This window comes from Pleurodeles waltl, chromosome 11 (assembly GCF_031143425.1).
Source record: "Pleurodeles waltl isolate 20211129_DDA chromosome 11, aPleWal1.hap1.20221129, whole genome shotgun sequence".
Taxonomy (NCBI): domain Eukaryota; kingdom Metazoa; phylum Chordata; class Amphibia; order Caudata; family Salamandridae; genus Pleurodeles; species Pleurodeles waltl.
In genome coordinates, this window is record NC_090450.1 from 1,025,927,133 (window position 1) to 1,025,946,418 (window position 19,286).

At 47.9% G+C, this 19,286-nt stretch overlaps 1 protein-coding gene across 1 annotated transcript in view; it reads left to right on the plus strand.

Annotated features, from left to right (window-relative positions):
- The window catches only part of DHX37 (DEAH-box helicase 37), a 520,920-nt gene extending 504,211 nt beyond the window's left edge, over positions 1-16,709 (plus strand). Inside the window, exons 26-28 of the mRNA XM_069215377.1 lie at positions 9,691-9,764; positions 14,244-14,341; positions 16,206-16,709. Coding sequence (XP_069071478.1) covers positions 9,691-9,764; positions 14,244-14,341; positions 16,206-16,288 — 255 coding nt within the window. The 3' untranslated portion in view covers positions 16,289-16,709. The remainder of the gene's footprint in view (positions 1-9,690; positions 9,765-14,243; positions 14,342-16,205) is intronic.
- The last annotated feature ends 2,577 nt before the right edge of the window (positions 16,710-19,286 follow it).

Sequence of the window (19,286 nt, forward strand, 5' to 3'; positions counted from 1 at the left end):
CTTAAACTGTACAAACTTATGTTCACCCACTGTTGATTGATCAAAAGGCATTGGTAGAGTGTGAGTTTGAGACTCTCTTTCGAACTAGATAGTCATTTGTTTATAATCTGTGAAAGATAAAGAAACAAAAATATTCTTAGCAGGGTGGGGATAGGCGTTTACGGAATTGCACAGGATATTCTGGAACTTCTTCAGAAGGGGAATGGGTAAGATTTGGAGGGTCATCCATCAAAAACAAGACCTATAATAGAGACGTTTCAATAACGCTAGTGGCAGCTAATCTTCTCATCAGGGTAGCATGGTCTGGCGTGTAAGAAATGATGAAGAGATCAGAACAATCCAGCCCCGCCAAGTCCTTAGAATCCTGGAGTGTTTTGATTTCCTCAATCACTAACTAGCACAGACTTGGTAGGTGATAATTCGTCAGAATGGTATCTAGCCCCAAAGAATCCACAACTCTGGATGCTTCCCTATATGTTGACAACGCTTGGCTTCAAATTTGTTACCAGTTTTTCCTCCACACTTGTGGAAGGTTAATGCGAAGGCAGCTGTTTGAACCCCTAGGATCTAAATTGCTCCATGTTTTTTGATGAGGCGGGACGCCACTCAGCTTCTGTAATCACAGCCAACCACACTCGAGAAGGAAGCATTTTGCCTGGTAGTAATGTAGTGGTTACTACTGGATTCCAGCCCCTGAACATTGAAACAGGAAAAGGATGAGTAGAATATCCTGTGAAGATAATTTTGCCTCAAAGACCCATTCAAAAGAAACTAAGCACCTCCCAGTAATAGAATTCAACATAGAGTAAAGAGTGCAGCCACAAGAACCGTGCTATCATTCAGTACCTGTATAGATTTTACTACGTTTCTGAATTGAAAGATCGAGCTATCTGATCACAGAAGTTTGAAAAATTGTCATTAGCACAATAAGGGAAATCAAATAGCCTGTAGGATGAATTATCAGGCCCTTTAATAATGGAGTGGCAGATTGACTCTGATTACGTCTCAAAAAGCCCCACATTATAAGATTTCAGCTTTGCTTTCTAATGGAGCTTGCGTCTTCCAAGTAATTGCTTCAACATACTCTAAGTAACAGTTGAGATTTTTGTTTTCTTTTTCTCTTCATCAGAAAACCAACCTTGGATATTTTGTTCTTGTTTGATGCCAGCTTAGTGTGAACCCGTCAGTGTACAGGATCAGATAAGTGATAAATAGAATCTTTGACAAGAACATTAGAAGGTGAAATAGAAAGGCTATCAATCAAACATTTACAGAGCTCAGCAAATCACCCGTGCGGGTCTTGAGGCACTGGAGCTATATGCTGCTGCATGGCGGTATGATCACTCGAACATCCAGGTCTTTAGTTCTCTTCTGAGTTGCTGGAGTGGTCCTGAGGTGCAGGGGGAGGTTGTTCCAAGCCTTGGCTGGCAGTTATGAGAAGGAGCATCCTCAGCTGTTGGCTTGATGAATCTGTGGGGTGTCTGCAAGGAAGAGGGAAGTTGATCGGAGGTTTCTGGTTGGTTGGTGGAAGGTCAGGCGTTTGTTGATGTATGCTGGCCCTTCGTTATGCAGGACCTTGTAGGAATGGGTCAGCATCTTGAACATGCAACTCTTCTGAATCAGGAGCCAGTGTAGTTTCTTGAGATTGGGTGGGATGTTGGTCCTTCTAGGGAGGTCAAGCATGAGTCTTGCTGCTGAGTTCTGTATTGTCTGCAGTCTCTCAGGAGACGTGCTGTGATTCCTACATAGAGTGTGTTTCCGTAGTCCAGTCTGCTGATGATGAGGACCTGTGTGACAGTCCTTCTGGTGTTTGCTGGGAGCCACCTGAAGATCTTGCAGAGAATGTGAAGGGTGTGGAAGCAGGCAGATGAGACTGCATCAACTTGTTCCATCATGAATAGCTTGCTATCCAGGATGGGGCTGAGGTTCCGGGTGTGGTCTGTTGGGCGGTGCGCCGAGCTCTGTGGGCCACCATTTGTCAGTCCATGGAGAGGTGTTGTTCCCAGAGATGAGGACTTCTGTTTTTTTTTTGGTGTTGAGTTTGAGGCAGTTGTCCTTCATCCAGTCCGCTATGTTCGTCATGCATATGTGGAAGTTAGCTTTTGCAATGGAGGGCTGTTTGGACAGTGAGAGGATGCGATGTGTGTCATTGGTATAGTAGATGATTTTGAGTCCATGTGATAGGACGGTGATAGACTGGGGGGTTATGTAGGTGTTGAAGCTGGGCAGGCTGAGGAACAATCCTTGGGGGACTCCACAGATGATCTTATTAGGCTCTGAGGAGAACGATGGGAGATGGATTTTTTGGGTTCGGCCAGTGAGGTACAAGTTTATCCATTTGAGGGTGTTTCCTTGAATCCATCATCTGTTGTTTTTGCATTTGTCGCCTTAAGTGGGAAGGGAATCCCCAGGCGTGGGTCCCGTGCTATCTATGCCACCAGATTCAAGCTAGCATGGCTGATGAGGGGCAATACCCCAAAACTAATCCCAGGATGCTTGTTTCTGGTCCAGGGAGGACTTGGCCTAGTAGTTCAGGTTGGACCGTTCCCATGGGAAGCAGGGTCAAGACTGATTTGCATGTGGCTGATTCCAAACTGGAATGGCATGGCATGGCAAGCAAAAAAACTGATGGATTAAACCCAGATCTGTGACTGGGGTGAACGTTTGATTTGTTCTGAAATCTGTCCATCATCGGTTGTTTTTGCATCTGTGGTGGGATACAGTGTCAAACTTTGCAGACAGGTCCTGAAAGATGAGGGCTTTTGTTTCCCCCATGGTCCATGAGGGCTCTAATGTCATTTGGGGCTGCTTTCAGGGCTGTCTCAGTGCTGTGGTTAACCCAAAATTCAGCTTGGGAGAGGTCCAGGAGGTTGAGGTCTTCTAGGTGTTGGGTGAGTTGGTGGTTGATCGATTTGGTGAGGACTTTTGCTGGATATGGGGAGCAGAGAGATGGGCCAGTAATTCTTCAATTCGGCTGGGTCGCTGGGTGTTTTTTTCAGGAGGGGGCTTACTGCAGCCTATTTTCAGACCTCCAGGCAGGAGGCGATGGTTGGAGGTATTCAGGACCTTCCTGAGCTCATTGCCAATAGTCTTGCTTCCGAGGTTGAAGACGTGGTAAGGGCAAGGGTGCATGGGTGCTCCAGAGTGCAGAGTTCATGAAGGAGATATTGTCTTGCATGGTGAGGAGTTCATGCATATGAGCTGGTTGATGCTGTTTGTGGCAGAGGATTGGCATTTGAAATTTTCGTAGATGGCAGAGATCTTGTCGTGGAAGAAGTCCGCAAGCTAGTCGCACAGTTCCTGGGAGGGAGCAATGTCATTCTCGGTGGCTGCGGGATTGATGAACTCCTTCAGGATGGCGAAGAGTTTTTGCTGTGGTTTGTGCTGGCTTTGATGCGGTCTGCTAGTGCGTTCTTGGTTTCTGTTAGAAGGCGGTGGTACTGGTTGAGAGCGGTCCTGAAGGGGGTGCAGTGTACTTTTTTTTTGCTTATGTGCCACATCCTTTCAAGTTGTCGGCAGTTGCATTTGGTGTAGCGCAGTGCCTTGATGAGAACCAGTTTGCTCTTTTGCTTTGTTCTTTGACCTTGCCGGGGGCGATGGCATCGGTGCATTCTGTGATCTACTGGGAGAAACTCTTTGCTGCTTACTCTGGGTCGTGTGTGGAGCCTGGGATGTGGGAGCAGAGAGTGTCGTTCCACTGGTCTTCTGACACCTTTTTCCAGTTTCTTCGCGTGGATCTGGGGGGCCACGGTACCTGGGTAGGTGGGTTTTGAGATGGTGAAGTGTATGCTGTGGTGGTTGGAGCCTGCGAGTGGCGTAGATGTATCTGACTCTGTAGCTGGAGGTGAAGATGGGGTCAAGCTTGTGTCCTGCAATGTGGGTAGGGTAACTGACTAGCTGCTTGAGGCCAATGTTGCTCTAGCTTTCCAGGAGGTCGGTGGAGTTGGCATCGTTGGAGTCATCGAGGTAGAAGTTGAGGTCCCTTAGGAATAAGTAGCACTCAGTCGATTGCTTGTGGGGCACTGAGTTCCAGGATTGCGTTGCAGAAGCTGGGGCGTGGTCCTGGTGGTCTGCAGGTAAGGGTGCCTCTGATGGTGTTTTTTTACCTCTGTGTGGAGTTGGAAATTGAGGTGTTCCATTGCCGTGTCAGGTCGTATGTGTCCCTGTAGATGATGGCGATTCCGCCTCCATCCATGCTTGTTGGTTCGGTCCCCGTTTGTTATCTTGTAACCTTCGGGGATGGCAGTGGCGATGTCTGGTGCAGAGGCGGGGCTTAGCCAGGTTTCTGTGAGGAAGATAACGTTTGGGGTGAGGGAGGAGATCGTGTCCCAGACCTAGAGGGCTTGTTTAACTAGTGAACATGCGTTGATTAGGATGCACTGGAGTTGTGTTGTGGTGGTCTCAGTCGATGTGTCAGGTGCGCAGTGTTGCTGGTTTCACTGCTGAAGGTGAGGTAGCAGTGTTGGCAGGAGAATAGTCCTCTGGTGGTATGCGGAGATGTGGTGCATCCAGAGTCCAGGGACAGAGGTCAGCCGTAGTGTATCTTTGTGGGGAGGAAGAGCCAGAGGTCCTGGCGTTAGGCACGGTCAAGGTGTGGACGGGCACAGACAGGCTTGTCTTTGGCGCACCCAGGCGGGGCTGTACTGCAGCCTCCATTAAGTAGGTCCTGGGAGGAGGGAGGGGCGATAGGAGGCGGAAAAAAGGCTGGCAGGCGTGAGCATCAATGGGGGGGGGGACTGAACAGTGGCAAAAGCAAAAAGCAGGTGAAAGTACTCAGAAAAAGGGGGAGGTAAGGAGAAAGCAGTGAAAATGAGGCAAAAAGCAGGAGAGAGCATTGAGAAAAATGGGGTGAAAGGAAGGAGAAGGAAGTGAGAACGATGCAGAAAGCAGAAGAAAGCACTGAGAATAAAAGTCAGAGAGGATGAGAAGGCAGTGAGAACGAGGGAAAAAACAGGCGAGAGCGATGAAGCAGCAGGGGAGCGCTGATCTGGGACCTGCTCAATGCAGCCTCCAAAAAGTAGGCCCTGAGAGGAGGGAGGGTGCTGGGAGGCGGTGGGCGGGAATAGGCTAGAGGCGGGGAAACAGCTGCAAACGGGAGTGGCAATGGGGAAAAAAAGGATGAACAGTGGGGGAAAAAAGAGACAAAAACAGGTGAAAGTACTCAGAAAAGGGGGTAAGGAAAGAGAAAGCAGTGAAAACGAGGCAGAAAGCAGGAGAGAGCATTGAGAAAAATGGGTGAAAGAAAGGAGAAGGCAGTGAGAACGAGGGAGAAAACAGGCAAGAGCGAAGCAGCAGGGGAGCGCTAGCCCGGCACCTGCTCGGTGGGGGCGCACTGCGGCCTCCATTAAGTAGGTCCTGGGAGGTGGGAGGCTGGAGGGGTGCCGGAAGGTGGTGGGCGGGGCTAGGCTGCAGACGGGGAAATGGGTGGCAGACGGGAGCGGCAATGGGGGGAAGAAAAAAAAGGATTGAACAGTGGGGAAAAAAAGCAGGATAAAGTACTCCTAAAAATGGGGGGAAGGAAGGAGAAAGCAGTGAAAACGAGGCAGAAAGTAGGAGAAAGCACTCTGAAAATGGGGTAGAAGAGGAGACCCAGGAAACCCTATTGAAATATTGTAGGAAGTTGGCTCTGTATGCACTATTTCAAAGTAAGGAATAGTATGCACAGAGTCCAAGGGTTCCCCTTAGAGGTAAGATAGTGGCAAAAAGAGATAATTCTAATGCTCTATTTTGTGGTAGTGTGGTCGAGCAGTAGGCTTATCAAAGGAGTAGTGTTAAGCATTTGTTGTACACACACAGGCAATAAATGAGGAACACACACTCAAAGACAATTCCAGGCCAATAGGTTTTTGTATAGAAAAATAACTTTTCTTAGTTTATTTTAAGAACCACAGGTTCAAGATTTACATGTAATACTTCAAATGAAAGGTATTGCAGGTAGGTACTTTAGGAGCTTTGTATTAGCAAAATAGCATATACAGTTTTCACATAAATGACATATAGCTATTTTAAAACTAGACAGTGCAATTTTCAACAGTTCCTGGGGGAGGTAAGTGTGTGTTAGTTTTTGCAGGTAAGTAAACCACCTACGGGGTTCAAGTTTGGGTCCAAAGTAGCCCACTGTTGGGGGTTCAGAGCAACCCCAAAGTTACCACACCAGCAGCTCAGGGCCGGTCAGGTGCAGAGGTCAAAGTGGTGCCCAAAAGGCATAGGCTTCAATGGAGAAGGGGGTGCCCCGGTTCCAGTCTGCCAGCAGGTAAGTACCCGCGTCTTCGGAGGGCTGACCAGGGGGGTTTTGTAGGGCACCGGGGGGGACACAAGTCCACACAGAAAGTACACCTTCCGCGGCACGGGGGCAGCCGGGTGCAGTGTGCAAACAAGCGTTGGGTTTGTAATAGAAATCAATGGGAGACCAAGGGGTCTCTTCAGCGATGCAGGCAGGCAAGGGGGTGGCTCCTCGGGGTAGCCACCACCTGGGCAAGGTAGAGGGCCACCTGGGGGTCGCTCCTGCACTGGAGGTCGGATCCTTCAGGTCCTGGGGGCTGCGGGTGCAGTGTCCTTACCAGGCGTCGGGTTCTTAAAAGCAGGCAGTCGCGGTCAGGGGGAGCCTTGGGATTCCCTCTGCAGGCGTCGCTGTGGGGGGTCAACTCTGGCTACTCACGGTCTCGCAGTCGCCGGGGAGTCCTCCCTGAAGTGATTGTTCTCCACAAGTCGAGCCGGGGGCATCAGGTGCAGAGTGCCAAGTCTCACGCTTCCGGCGGGAAACGCGTGTTGTTTCAAAGTTGCTTCTTTGTTGCAAAGTTGCAGTCTTTGGTGAACAGAGCCGCTGTCCTTGGGAGTTCTTGGTCCTTCTAGATGCAGGGCAGTCCTCTGAGGCTACAGAGGTCGCTGGTCCCTGTGGAAAGCGTTGCTAGAGCAGTGTCTTTAGAAGTGGGGAGACAGGCCGGTAGAGCTGGGGCCAAAGCAGTTGGTGTCTCCGTCTTCTCTGCAGGGTTTTTCAGCTTAGCAGTCATCTTCTTCTTAGGTTGCAGGAATCTGAGTTCCTAGGTTCTGGGAGCCCCTAAATGCTGAATTTAGGGGTGTGTTTAGGTCTGGGGGGTTAGTAGCCAATGGCTACTAGCCCTGAGGGTGGCTACACCCTCTTTGTGCCTCCTCCCTGAGGGGAGGGGGGCACATCCCTAATCCTATTGGGGGAGTCCTCCATCTGCAAGATGGAGGATTTCTAAAAGTCAGAGTCACCTCAGCTCAGAACACCTTAGGGGCTGTCCTGACTGGCCAGTGGTGAGTCCTTTTTTTCTCATTATCTCCTCCGGCCTTGCCGCCAAAAGTGGGGCCATGGCCGGAGGGGGCGGGCAACTCCACTAGCTGGAGTGCCCTGGGGTGCTGTAACAAAGGGGTGAGCCTTTGAGGCTCACCGCCAGGTGTTACAGTTCCTGCAGGGGGAGGTGATAAGCATCTCCACCCAGTGCAGGCTTTGTTACTAGCCACAGAGTGACAAAGGCACTCTCCCCATGTGGCCAGCAACATGTCTGGTGTGTGGCAGGCTGCTAAAACTAGCCAGCCTACACGGATAGTCGGTTAAGGTTTCAGGGGGCACCTCTAAGGTGCCCTCTGGGGTGTATGTTACAACAAAATGTACACTGGCATCAGTGTGCATTTATTGTGCTGAGAAGTTTGATACCAAACTTCCCAGTTTTCAGTGTAGCCATTATGGTGCTATGGAGTTCGTGCATGACAGACTCCCAGACCATATACTCTTATGGCTACCCTGCACTTACAATGTCTAAGGTTTTGCTTAGAAACTGTAGGGGCACAGTGCTCATGCACTTATGCCCTCACCTATGGTATAGTGCACCCTGCCTTAGGGCTGTAAGGCCTGCTAGAGGGGTGACTTATCTATACCTGTAGGCAGTGTGAGGTTGGCATGGCACCCTGAGGGGAGTGCCGTGTCGACTTACTCATTTTATCCCCACCAGCACACACAAGCTGTGGGGCAGTGTGCATGTGCTGAGTGAGGGGTCCCCAGGGTGGCATAAGATATGCTGCAGCCCTTAGAGACCTTACCTGGCATCAGGGCCCTTGGTACCAGGGGTACCAGATACAAGGGACTTACCTGGATGCCAGGGTGTGCCAATTGTGGAAACAAAAGTACAGGTTAGGGAAAGAACACTGGTGCTGGGGCCTGGTTAGCAGGCCTCAGCACACTTTCAAATCAAAACTTAGCATCAGCAAAGGCAAAAAGTCAGGGGGTAACCATGCCAAGGAGGCATTTCCTTACAAATATGATAGTACATCTTCCATACTAATCTAACCCCACCAATTCCTGGGTTCACCCAAAGTTGTAAACCATTGAGGACGTTGTAAAGTAATAGAAACTGGACCTGGAAGAGGTCAGCCCACAGTAGATTAAATATCTCTGCAGTAACGCCTAACCCTGGATTCAGAAACACAAGTTCAAGTTTGTGCCCAGATTTGTGACTGAGCCTATCAACTAATTAAAATGTACTGAGCAGGTCAAGATTGGAGCAAACTTGTGAAGCCAACACAGCCTCCAGATCATCATTGTGCTGGTTACAGTATCTCACGCCCGAGGTCTGGGAGCACTGAAAAGCAGCTTCACCAGGAGGTCAATGATCACTGCTTGCTGGGGTAGCGGAGTAATTCTAATAAAAGTTAAAAAGTTATACAAAACCTGCAATGGCTTAACTGTAGGGTAGACAATAGCCCTACTCTGAGATGGCAATGCAGGTAGGTATTCTTTAAAAACTGCAACTCCCTCTTCATGCTGGCTTTTCCAATCTCTGTGAAAGTGTTTTTAGCAGAAAGAATCACGGTGGCAAAGTCAGGTCTACCCTGGAGTCTCTGAGAAGAGGTGTAGTCTTCCCATCGACTATCAGTAAGAGAAAGCGAGTTCAGCGGGGACAAGATAGTGATTGCAGTTCATTCTTCACAAAGATAGCCTGATGGTTGGGCGTGGTGGAAACTTGAGACTACAATGATCCCCCACATGGGCTTACAATTCTTAAAGACTTAATAGCTGGTGGTGGAGGAGATGTGACCTTCGAAGCTTGTGCAGTGTCAGCATGCTAGGACAAAGAGAAGCCACAGCCTCCAAGTCAGAAGTCTCCGATGTCCAGACATTCTTGGTGCGGATGATTTCCAACAATAAAAATAAATTTTAAAAACCAAAATATAGTATAATAATAAATTCATAATATTAAAGCACAAAGGCATCATGGAAATTGTTTGCAAAGTCTGTTGAGATTACAACTTCAGAATGTTTCTAGGATAGTGTGGGGGGTCAACTTTCTGATATAGTCTAGTTAGGTGGTGAATATATTGTAGGCTGTGGAGAGTGAGAGATGTTGCGTGAACTCAGCTAAACTGCTGAGGTTCGGAGTGTGGACCGTACTCTGTCACACAGTTTGTAGGTGGTACGACTGGTAGTGGTGTGTGTGAGGCAGGATACACTATCCAGCCTGGATCAGGCTGTGTAGCTAGGTGTGAGTTTGAGGTGGTCCTTGTGACATCTTTGTAAGACTTTTTGTTGTGTTAGTTTGTACTATAAAGCACTGTTTCACTGCTGCATGCAGAGGGTGAAGGCCAGGGAGGGTCTAGGGCAGGTGATGTGTGAATGGAAGCGGTCTCTTCTGCAGAAGGTACTTCTCAAACTTAATCCTCTTTTCTCTTTAGGTAATTAAGAAGTTGGGCTCCTACACTCGCTGTCTCCTCTCCAGTCCAGTTACGATGCTGAAAACCTGGTCCAAGTTAGTTCTTTTCCTAGTAGTAATAGCAGTGTATGTGCTTTGGGTGTTTGTGAGTCGCGAACAAAGTCCTGAACACGATGAGGACATGAACTGTGCAGGAATCATTTTGTCTGTAAATCCACGCAGTGAGCAGATGTGTTGGTTGATGCCCTGCTTCCTCTGGCTAGAATAGAAAAATTGAAGTGCCCCAAACTGTTTAAACTGTGACATGCTAGAGGTTTTTTTTCTCCTAACCTGTCACTATGCAGTATAATATGTAATGTTCAGTCACTAAGTGTTTGCGCATATTTTCTTGTCAGAAGGATACAGTTTAAGTCAGATTTGGGCACTGTACTAGTGCGCTCACTTATTTGCAGAATTGTCATTTATTTCTCCCGCGTATACCCTGCTGCAGCTATAAACGAGTTGCCGTAAACTGTTGGCACTGACTTATGCTGAACATAGTACGAAGGATGAAATGTCAACTACTTTCTTTAAAGCACACTCAGAGGATCACATTGCAAAGAAGGTATAGATGGAAAAATGTGACACAGAGAAAGACAGAGCTAGAGAAAGTGTCACTGACTTCCAGAAGGTTGTTGAGTATTCGACAACTTAAGAGTGAGTGCAAAGTGACTTATTTAGTAACAAAGAGACTCAAGGAATAGCAGAGAGAGAGACACACAATAGAGAAGCCGCCCTGAGGTACTAGGAAGTCGTCCAAGGGCAGAGAAAGTGTGGCAGTGCAGGACTTATTATTATGTGTGTATAAGTGCGCTATACATACGAACCTCTTACACATTATACGAGGCCACACATTAAGGTGTTCAGTTGGTCTCCAGTTACCAGGCATTTTTCAGGGTCTTGTGTGTCATATGTCCGGGTGCTTCTGCAATCATTCCCTTGATCATGTAAAGTTGTGTGCTGCTGTAAATCACCTGCTCTGCATACCCTTCGCATCCACTATTGGTCAGGGCCTTTGCAAGTTGTTTTACTTTGGTCTTGATATATCCCTTGACTCCTCCCTGGATCCCACAATGCACCAAAAGAAAGACTCCACTTCAGTTGTTTTTTTCCCACCATCGCGTTCTGACAATCAAATGTAGTTCCTAGGCCAACAATCTACATCTGAGATTCATTTGATTCCAGTGCCGAATTATCCTGATATAGCATTAGAAAACTCACCGTTCACCTCGCCTTTTCAAAGTCAACCCACACCACAGCTTTACTCCAGTTTAATTGTCTGAGGATGTCTCCTGGGGGCAGGGGTATGGAGAATTCACCATTCCAGCTCTGCCCGAAGGGTAATTTGGAATTTCTGTGATCAGATCAACATCGAGTCGTAAACTTCTGCTTCCCAGAGAGTATTGTTGGATACAATTTACAATGCCAGCGACAGGACCCCAACATAGTTCCGGCCACTCTTGGCTCCGAGCTGCTCAAAGGAGCATACTACAAGGGTGAAGGCTCTTCTGACACGCCCAGCAGTTTAGAAAGAGCAGACCCTCATAGTCCAAGAGATCGAAGTCAAGGAAGAGCTTTTTAGGCCTGAACCCATGCAAAAGGCTACACCCAGACCTACAATACCTCAATCAATACCTGGAGATCAACCCTCCAGGATTTAACCTCGAAGAGACTCTCAGTCATAAGCCAAGCACTGCTCATGAGGTAGTCTGGCATTGCAGCGAGTGTCATGATCCTGATATTTCATCCTCTGTCCAGGATCTCGAGCAGAGTTGCTTTGAGGCTTCTTTGCCTACTGGCCTCCTGCATCCTGTTCATCGGCTGTGCCAAGTGAAACCTTTAGGTTCTGCAGTGGGATCTGGGCTCAGCACCAAGGGAGCCATCCAGATTTCAGAAGAAACTGTATAAGATCTGCAGTGGTCTTTGCTCGACCACATAGCTAGTGGAATACCCCTCTCTCTTTCCCATCCAGAGTTGACAGACAGAGGTGATGGATGCATCACTGCTTAGTTGAGGAAGTCATCTTGGGGACGTGGAGATCCAAGAACTCTGGTCTTAAGGGTAAATCTGACTTCACCTTAGTCTGTTGGTGTTGCGGGCTAACCACCTGGCGTTGAAGGCCTTTCTGCTGTTCATCAAAGGCAGGCCGGTACAGTTTCTCATGGACAACACTACCGCCATGTGGTAATGCAACAAGCAAGACAGTGCAGTCCCGTGCCAAGAGACTTCATCTCTGGAGTTGGCTGGACCATCAGGGCATATGCCTAGTCATGAACCACCTGATGGGATCTTTGAATGCCAGGCGGACGAACTGAGTCTTTGGCGCCCTGGCAGATCAGGAATGGTGAGTACATTCCAAGGTGTGGTGCAGGGAATCTTCCAACATTGGGGAGAACCCTGGTTAGATCTTTTCACCATTGTCACAAATGTGCAACGTCACAATTTTTGCGTGATGGAACGCTCAAGAACCCTTACTCTTGGAGATGCATTCAGATTAGAGAGGAGCACAGGACTTGTGTACACCTTTCCACTACTGCTTTTCCTGCCCCACGTTCTGAAGATAAGAAACAACCAGGCCCATGTGATCCTACTGGCTTCGGATTGGGCCAGAAGAGTCTGGTACCAGAGACTTCTGGGCATGAGCATATGTCCTCCGATCAGACTACCACCTCAGGAGGACCTTCTGTCACACAGCAGGGGCATGCTTCTGCACCTGGGTCTGTGCAGTCTACTCCTTGCCTGGAGATTACGCGGTGGCAGTTGATTGTGTGTGATCTTCCTTCCGAGGTAGTAGATGTTATCCTTGCTGTGAGGCACCCCTCTGCAAAATCTGATTATGCAGAGTGCTGGCACAAGTTTGTGACCCGGTGTGGAGTCCATAGCTTGGGACTTTTACAGGCTAAACTTCATGATATTGTGATTTTTTTTGTCTTTTGGCCCGGCATGGACTTGCAGTGGGTGCCATTAAAGGCTACTTCTCTGCCATATCGATTTTTTTGTATTTACTGGACATCCATCCTTGTTTAAATCACTTGTTGCGATTAGTTTTTAAAAAGGTTTAATAGATAGATTTCTTCAAAAACCCTTTGTGATACTACAGTGGGATTTCAATTTGGTCCTGAATTTCCTAATATGCTCTTACCTTTGAGCCGATGTACATCTGCTTGTTGCATGTCCTTATTATGAAAACTCATTGCAGGTACTTCAGCCCACTGCCTGAGTGAGTTTCAGGCCCTCTCGTTGCAACCACCTTACACCACCTATGTTCCAGACAAACTGGTGTTGAGGACCAAGGCCGGCTTTTTTGCCAAAGGTTGTGACTCCTTTTCACTTGGGAAATCCTTCGCCCTCCTAATGTTATTTGCTCGGCCTCATTCCTCAAAAGAGGAGAGACTCCATCAGCTGGATCCAAAAGAGCTTGGAGCTTTTACATCAATATCTCCAAAGACCTTTGGATGGAGGATCAGCTCTTTGTAGAGTTCTCTGGGGTAAAAAAGACAAATCAGTGCAGAAAAGGACTTTGCCCAGGCGGATATTCCTCTGCATTAAGACCTGCTACTCACTGACCTAGAAGCAGCCCTCTGAAGAATTGAGGGCGCATTCTGCCACGTCTAAGGCTCCTACCACTGCTTTGGCACATGAAGTACATGTTCAGAACATTTGTCAGACTGTGACATGAGCATCGGGTCACATGTTCATGAAGTACTGCTGCTTTGATAGCCAAGTCCAACGGGAAGGGCATTTTGTTTATTCAGTTCTGCAGGGTCTTTTCGTGTGAGCCCATTGCACAGACCTGCCACAGACCGCCTCTATTGTAAACGTGAGGGATCAGTGATTAGAAGATAGAAGAATCCATCAAAAGAACAAGTTAGTTGACTTTGGTGAATCTCTTTTTGGTCGTTTCTCCGAGTGCAGATCCCTCATGACCCTACCACCTCCTGTGTTCTCTTTTCCTTTCTAAAAATCTCCCAATCTTGAGATCTGCACACTGGTACTTCTGACTAAGTTTTGGGCTCCACGTCTTAGGGCACAGACAGAGTCCAGAAAGAAACTGACATCAGCACTCAGGGGTGGCACCTGTATCAGCACTGCTACTCCACCTGTGGAGCATGTCAATCACAAACCCAACACTAGATGGCAGGAGTGTGCAGAGCATGTCAATCGCAAACCCAACACAAGATGGTAGGAGTGTGCAGAGCATGTCAATCCCGAACCCAACACTAGATGGCAAGAGTGTGCAGAGCATGTCAATCCCGAACCCAACACTAGATGGCAAGAGTGTGCAGAGCATGTCAATCACGAACCCAACACCAGATGGCAAGAGTGTGCAGAGCATGTCAATCCCGAACCCAACACTAGATGGCAGGAGTGTGCAGAGCATGTCACTCCCGAACCCAACTCTAAATGGCAGGAGTGTGCAGAGTATGTCACTCACGAACCCAACACTAGATGGCAGGAGTGTGCAGAGCATGTCAGTCTACAGCTCAGCTACAAACAGATAGTTACAGACCAAGTAATGTTTTCCCTTCCACACAGGCTCCAGCCGCGGACAGAAGCGCTCCTGAAGGCCCTTGTGTCTGAAAATGCAGACTGTCGAGAGGCCTTGTTGGCGGCCTGGAAAAGGAACTCGAAGTGTAAGCATTACTTTTGACATTTCATCTTGTCCTCATAAGGACGGCTTGTTCCCCTCTAGATCTGGCTGTGTCTGGGCGTCAAAGTTCATAACACGCCAGGTAAGGGGCGGGAGGGTTGTATTTCCAGAGCCTGAGAAATCAACAAATTGCCACTTAGATCCACATGAGTAACTTAACGTTGCTAGACACGCTTGGCTGCCCCTCCACCTTTTTATTCTGAAATTGGCCTTAAAATTCATATTTAATTGTATACAGTTGTTTACTTTGGCAAAGTAATTACCACAAGCCGGCGGTGGAGAACCATTCTTCTAATATATCTACTGCAGGAATCCTTGTTAGATCCCATAAGTAGCTAATCCTGGGGAGTAAATCCTAGTGGACCCAGTCAGCCTTTCAACATTCCCAGTTTGATAAAATGAGTGTCTTTGACTTTCAGTTGCGCAAGAAGGTCCTTTGGGGCGGACACATGGAGTAAAAATAAGCTTGTTAACTCTTTTTTAATGATTAATACACTTTATTCATGTGATGCTGCAGTGCTGAGGCAGAACCAGTGGGACATGAGGATGTTTGGGGTCCTGAGTGTCTCCCCGCTCTATTGTCCCTTAAAGTGGCCACACATTGTAGAGGGACAGCGCCCTCTGCCTAGTCCTTCGTCGCTAGCAGTCACCAGCAGTAGGCGTCCCAGAATCTTCCATTGTTTGATGGCGTCAGCTTGGCTTCAGAGGTCTGTGGTGACGTCATTCACTGGATGGCCCCTTTAAGATGCCAGATTGATGCATGACTGATTCCACACATCCCGCCTTTCAGAACTGATCCTGACATGTGGCTGACTGTGCCCAGTACCACTGATGTGTAAGTGACATGTGACGGAGTCTGAGCCAGCCCTATCAGCCCTTTAGAAGCAGATATGTCATGAATGACTCCTGCCCACCCCTCCAGGCCTTTAACCAGTGAATCTGGCATCAGTCCGGGCAGCCTGTCGGAGGTAATGCTGACACATGATCAGTCTGCTTAGGGTTCAAAAATGAGTCTGTTGTGTGGTTGCACCGCTGCACGTCATCTGGTGGCGTGTTTACCATGTCAGGCTCATGTAACTGTAATTATATAGTGCTTAACACCAATGACGAGATGTCAAAGTGCTTCTCGGTGAGTAGCACATTACCCCAGAACACAAAAGGATTGGTGGTGGATTAGTATAGGGAGGTATGAGTTCATTTGATCCGAGGACATGTGAGTCTGTTAGTTGGATTGACCAGAATAATGGAGGGATAGAGGAGGGAAGAATCCAGACGTGTTAATCGGGAGAGCATAGTAGTAAGATGGGGTTTGAGATGAGTAAAGGAGAGGAGAAGGAGGAAAGAGTCTGTAGAAGGGGATTAGGGATATCTCAGTAGTAAAATGGGGCTTGGGATGAGTCAAAGGAGAGATAAAGGAGGGAAGAATTTAGAAGGGAAGCCACTTACCCTCTAGGATTACTAAAATCCTACACAAATGACAACTTTAAGCATTGAATCCGAATATCCTCAGAATGACTTACTTCGCAACTAAGCATGACCATTAAATGCAAACTGAAATGTCCAGAAGCAGGTCACCAATAACTGGATCTCCCGTCTTCCAGGTCTGCTTAGTTTGTAGATGTTCAAAGGGACACTGTCAAAGTAATAGGGTCAAGTAAAAAGGTTCAACCTTTAGACCTCATTAAATTTTGGTGGCGGTGCACGTTTGTCATTCAGTGGATATTTCTAGGCCTGGCGACCACCTTCTTGAAGTTTTATGTAACTCTGTGTATTAATGAAGTGGCTTTTCATTATGTGTACCTGCTGTTGAGAAACCCCATTAAAATAACCTGATTCTCCATTTTCAGATTTGCTGTCTGCTTACTGCCAGTGGGTTCCTGAAGCTATGCACGAGGACTTGTCTAAGAGTTGGCCTCCTGTCACCCTGTGATTCTTGTCTCTTCTGGTCTGGAGACGGTCTTCGGCCACATCAGAAGCAGGTCCCCAGCTCCTTCACTGCTGTGCGGTGGAGTCACACGTCTCAACCCGGGAGACTCCGATTTCCGCTCGTGGAGTCGAACAATGCGACTGCTGCAGTAACAGTGACCCATAGTTTCACGCCTTGCTCCCTTGGCTGGGACAGAAATCTGGGTGAAAGTTGAGGAACCAGAGCCCATAACATTGGCTCATTTTTCCATTTAGTCTGCTACTTTCCAAATCCCTCAATCAATACTCATCTGACACAATGACGATTGTGACACTAAGGCTGAGCTTATTGTGTATCATACCCTGTACAGCCATTTTAAAAGATGTAATTCAGACTATATTAGTCAAAAGTGCATCGAGTTAACATAAACTATGTTGTTATAACATGTTTTGTATTGTTTTGAGTTATTGCCTTCATTGAAATATCTTAAGAATCCTTCCGCAGACAGTCCGGGCCAGGTATTAAAGAGCTCCACCTTGTGGTCAGTATCAGACGATGTGCTAGTGCTGCGCGTATGAAGGCCAAAGACGCATGCACGGCCCTTTCATGCAACACCTTGAGCTGCGCGTATGAAGGCCAAAGACGCATGCACGGCCCTTTCATGCAACACCTTGAGCTGCGCGTATGAAGGCCAAAGACGCATGCACGGCCCTTTCATGCAACACCTTGAGCTGTGCAAACGAAGGCCAAAGACGCATGCATGGCCCTTTCATGCAACACCTTGAGCTGCGCGTATGAAGGCCAAAGACGCATGCACGGCCCTTTCATGCAACACCTTGAGCTGTGCAAACGAAGGCCAAAGACACATGCACGGCCCTTTCATGCAACACCTTGAGCTGCTCGTACGAAGGCCAAAGACACATGCACGGCCCTTTCATGCAACACGTTGAGCTGCTCGTACAAAGGCCAAAGACGCATGCACGGCCCTTTAAACCAACCCTTCTCTGCTTATTGAGCTGTGTGTAGGAAAGTCAAAGGCACATGCACGGCCCTTTCATGCATCCCCTCTCTCCGTATTGAGCTGTTCATTTGAAGGCCAAAGAGTCATTCACAGCCCTTTTAAGGAACACCTTGAGCTGCGCGTACGAAGGCCAAAGACGCATGCACAGCCCTTTCATGCAACACCTAGTGCTGCGCATGCGATGGCCAAAGACGCATGCACAGCCCTTTCATGCAACACCTTGAGCTGCTCATGCGAAGGCCAAAGACGCATGCACGGCCGTTCATGCAACACCTTGAGCTGCTTGTGCAAAGGCCAAAGACGTATGCACGGCCCTTTCATGCTACACCTTGAGCTGCGCGAATAAAGGCCAAAGACGCATGCACGGCCCTTTCAAGCAACACCTTGAGCTGCGCATACAAAGGTCAAAGACGCATGCACAGCCCTTTCAACCAACCCTTCTCTGTTTTGAGCTGCGTATATGAAAGTCAAAGGCACATGCACGGCCCTTACATGCAACACCTTGAGCTGTGCATACAAAGGCCAAGTACACGTGCATGGCCCTTTCAACCAAACCCTCTCTGCGTACTGAGCTGCATGTACGAAAGTCAAAGGCACATGCACGGCCCTTTCATGCATCCCCTCTCTGCGTAATAAGCTGTTCATTTGAAGGCCAAAGACGCATTCACAGCCCTTTCAAGCAACACCTTGAGCTGCGCGTACGAAGACCAAAGATGCATGCACGGCCCTTTCATGCAACACCTTGAGCTGCTCGTGCAAAAGCCAGATGCATGCACAGCCCTTTCATGCAACACCTTGAGCTGCTCGTGCGAAGGCCGGATGCATGCACAGCCCTTTCATGCAACACCTTGAGCTGCTCGTGCGAAGGCCAGACGCATGCACAGCCCTTTCATGTAACCCTTCTCTGCTTATTACAACACTTTGCTGTTGTTATTCCACAGAACACCTAAATCATTACTACCTTTTGAATGACTCACACAAACCCCTTAAATTCTTCTTCCAGTGCAAAAGTGAAAGCCCTTTGTCATTATGTAGCACCCGTGGGCCAGGAGCAAACCTCTAACATTAAAATAAGGCTACAGCCAACACTAGTTCTCTTCCCATCTACAAGAGAAGCACCTCTTGGTCGATATGGTCTGGAAATCCTGAACTTGCTTCCAATGTTTCTCTCCAGGTTGGATTCCTTTTGGGAATCCCCGATGATTCTCTCCAGTGTGGACTCCCTTTGTGAATCCCCCGATTTTTTTCTCCAGGTTGAACTCCCTTTGTGAATCCTCGATGATTCTCTCCAGGTTCACCTTGAGATTGTTGGTACGCAGGTCTTAAATCCTAGACCAGCTACTTTCCAAACTCCCCTGATGTGGTTCTCCAGCGCCCCACTAATCACCTAAAAACTGGTTCTAAAAATCTCGGCTTGAGCAGACAGGCATTTAAGTTTTCTAAAATTCCAAGATTTTGTTTGATATTTGGTATCAAGATGTTCTAAGCTTCCAGTTTCAGGACAAAGGACGACTCCACTTCTTGCAAAAGTGAAAGGTGTCCCCTGTGTGTGGACATGCAAAGCATGAGTTATTCACACATTGGGAATATCTTGATTCAGGTACCTTAGCTGATATGTGGTGAAACTGCATGTTTGGGATTGGAGGGGCAGAATATCTTCAGACATTCACCTCCGCTGGTCACAATAGAAGGGGTTCATAGAGGCCAGTTACATCTCGGACTTTGTTTTCAGTGCACAATCAGTGTGTTCTTTTGGGCAGCCTGGCCTGCTCAGGGGCTGGTCTGACCGGTCAGCATCTGAGCCGTTTTTTTGGGTGTTTGTGGGTCTCTGTTATGCTCTGCTGGGCCAGTTTTTACTGTTAATTGTCCTGATATTAAAGCAACTATGTCCTGCAGGAAGTTCAAATCATACAGTTTTCCAGACTTTGTAAAACCATTAAACAGTTTTGCCTTTATACAAGTTCACAGCTGCAAACGTGGAGCAGATTTTTAGCTGTCTAA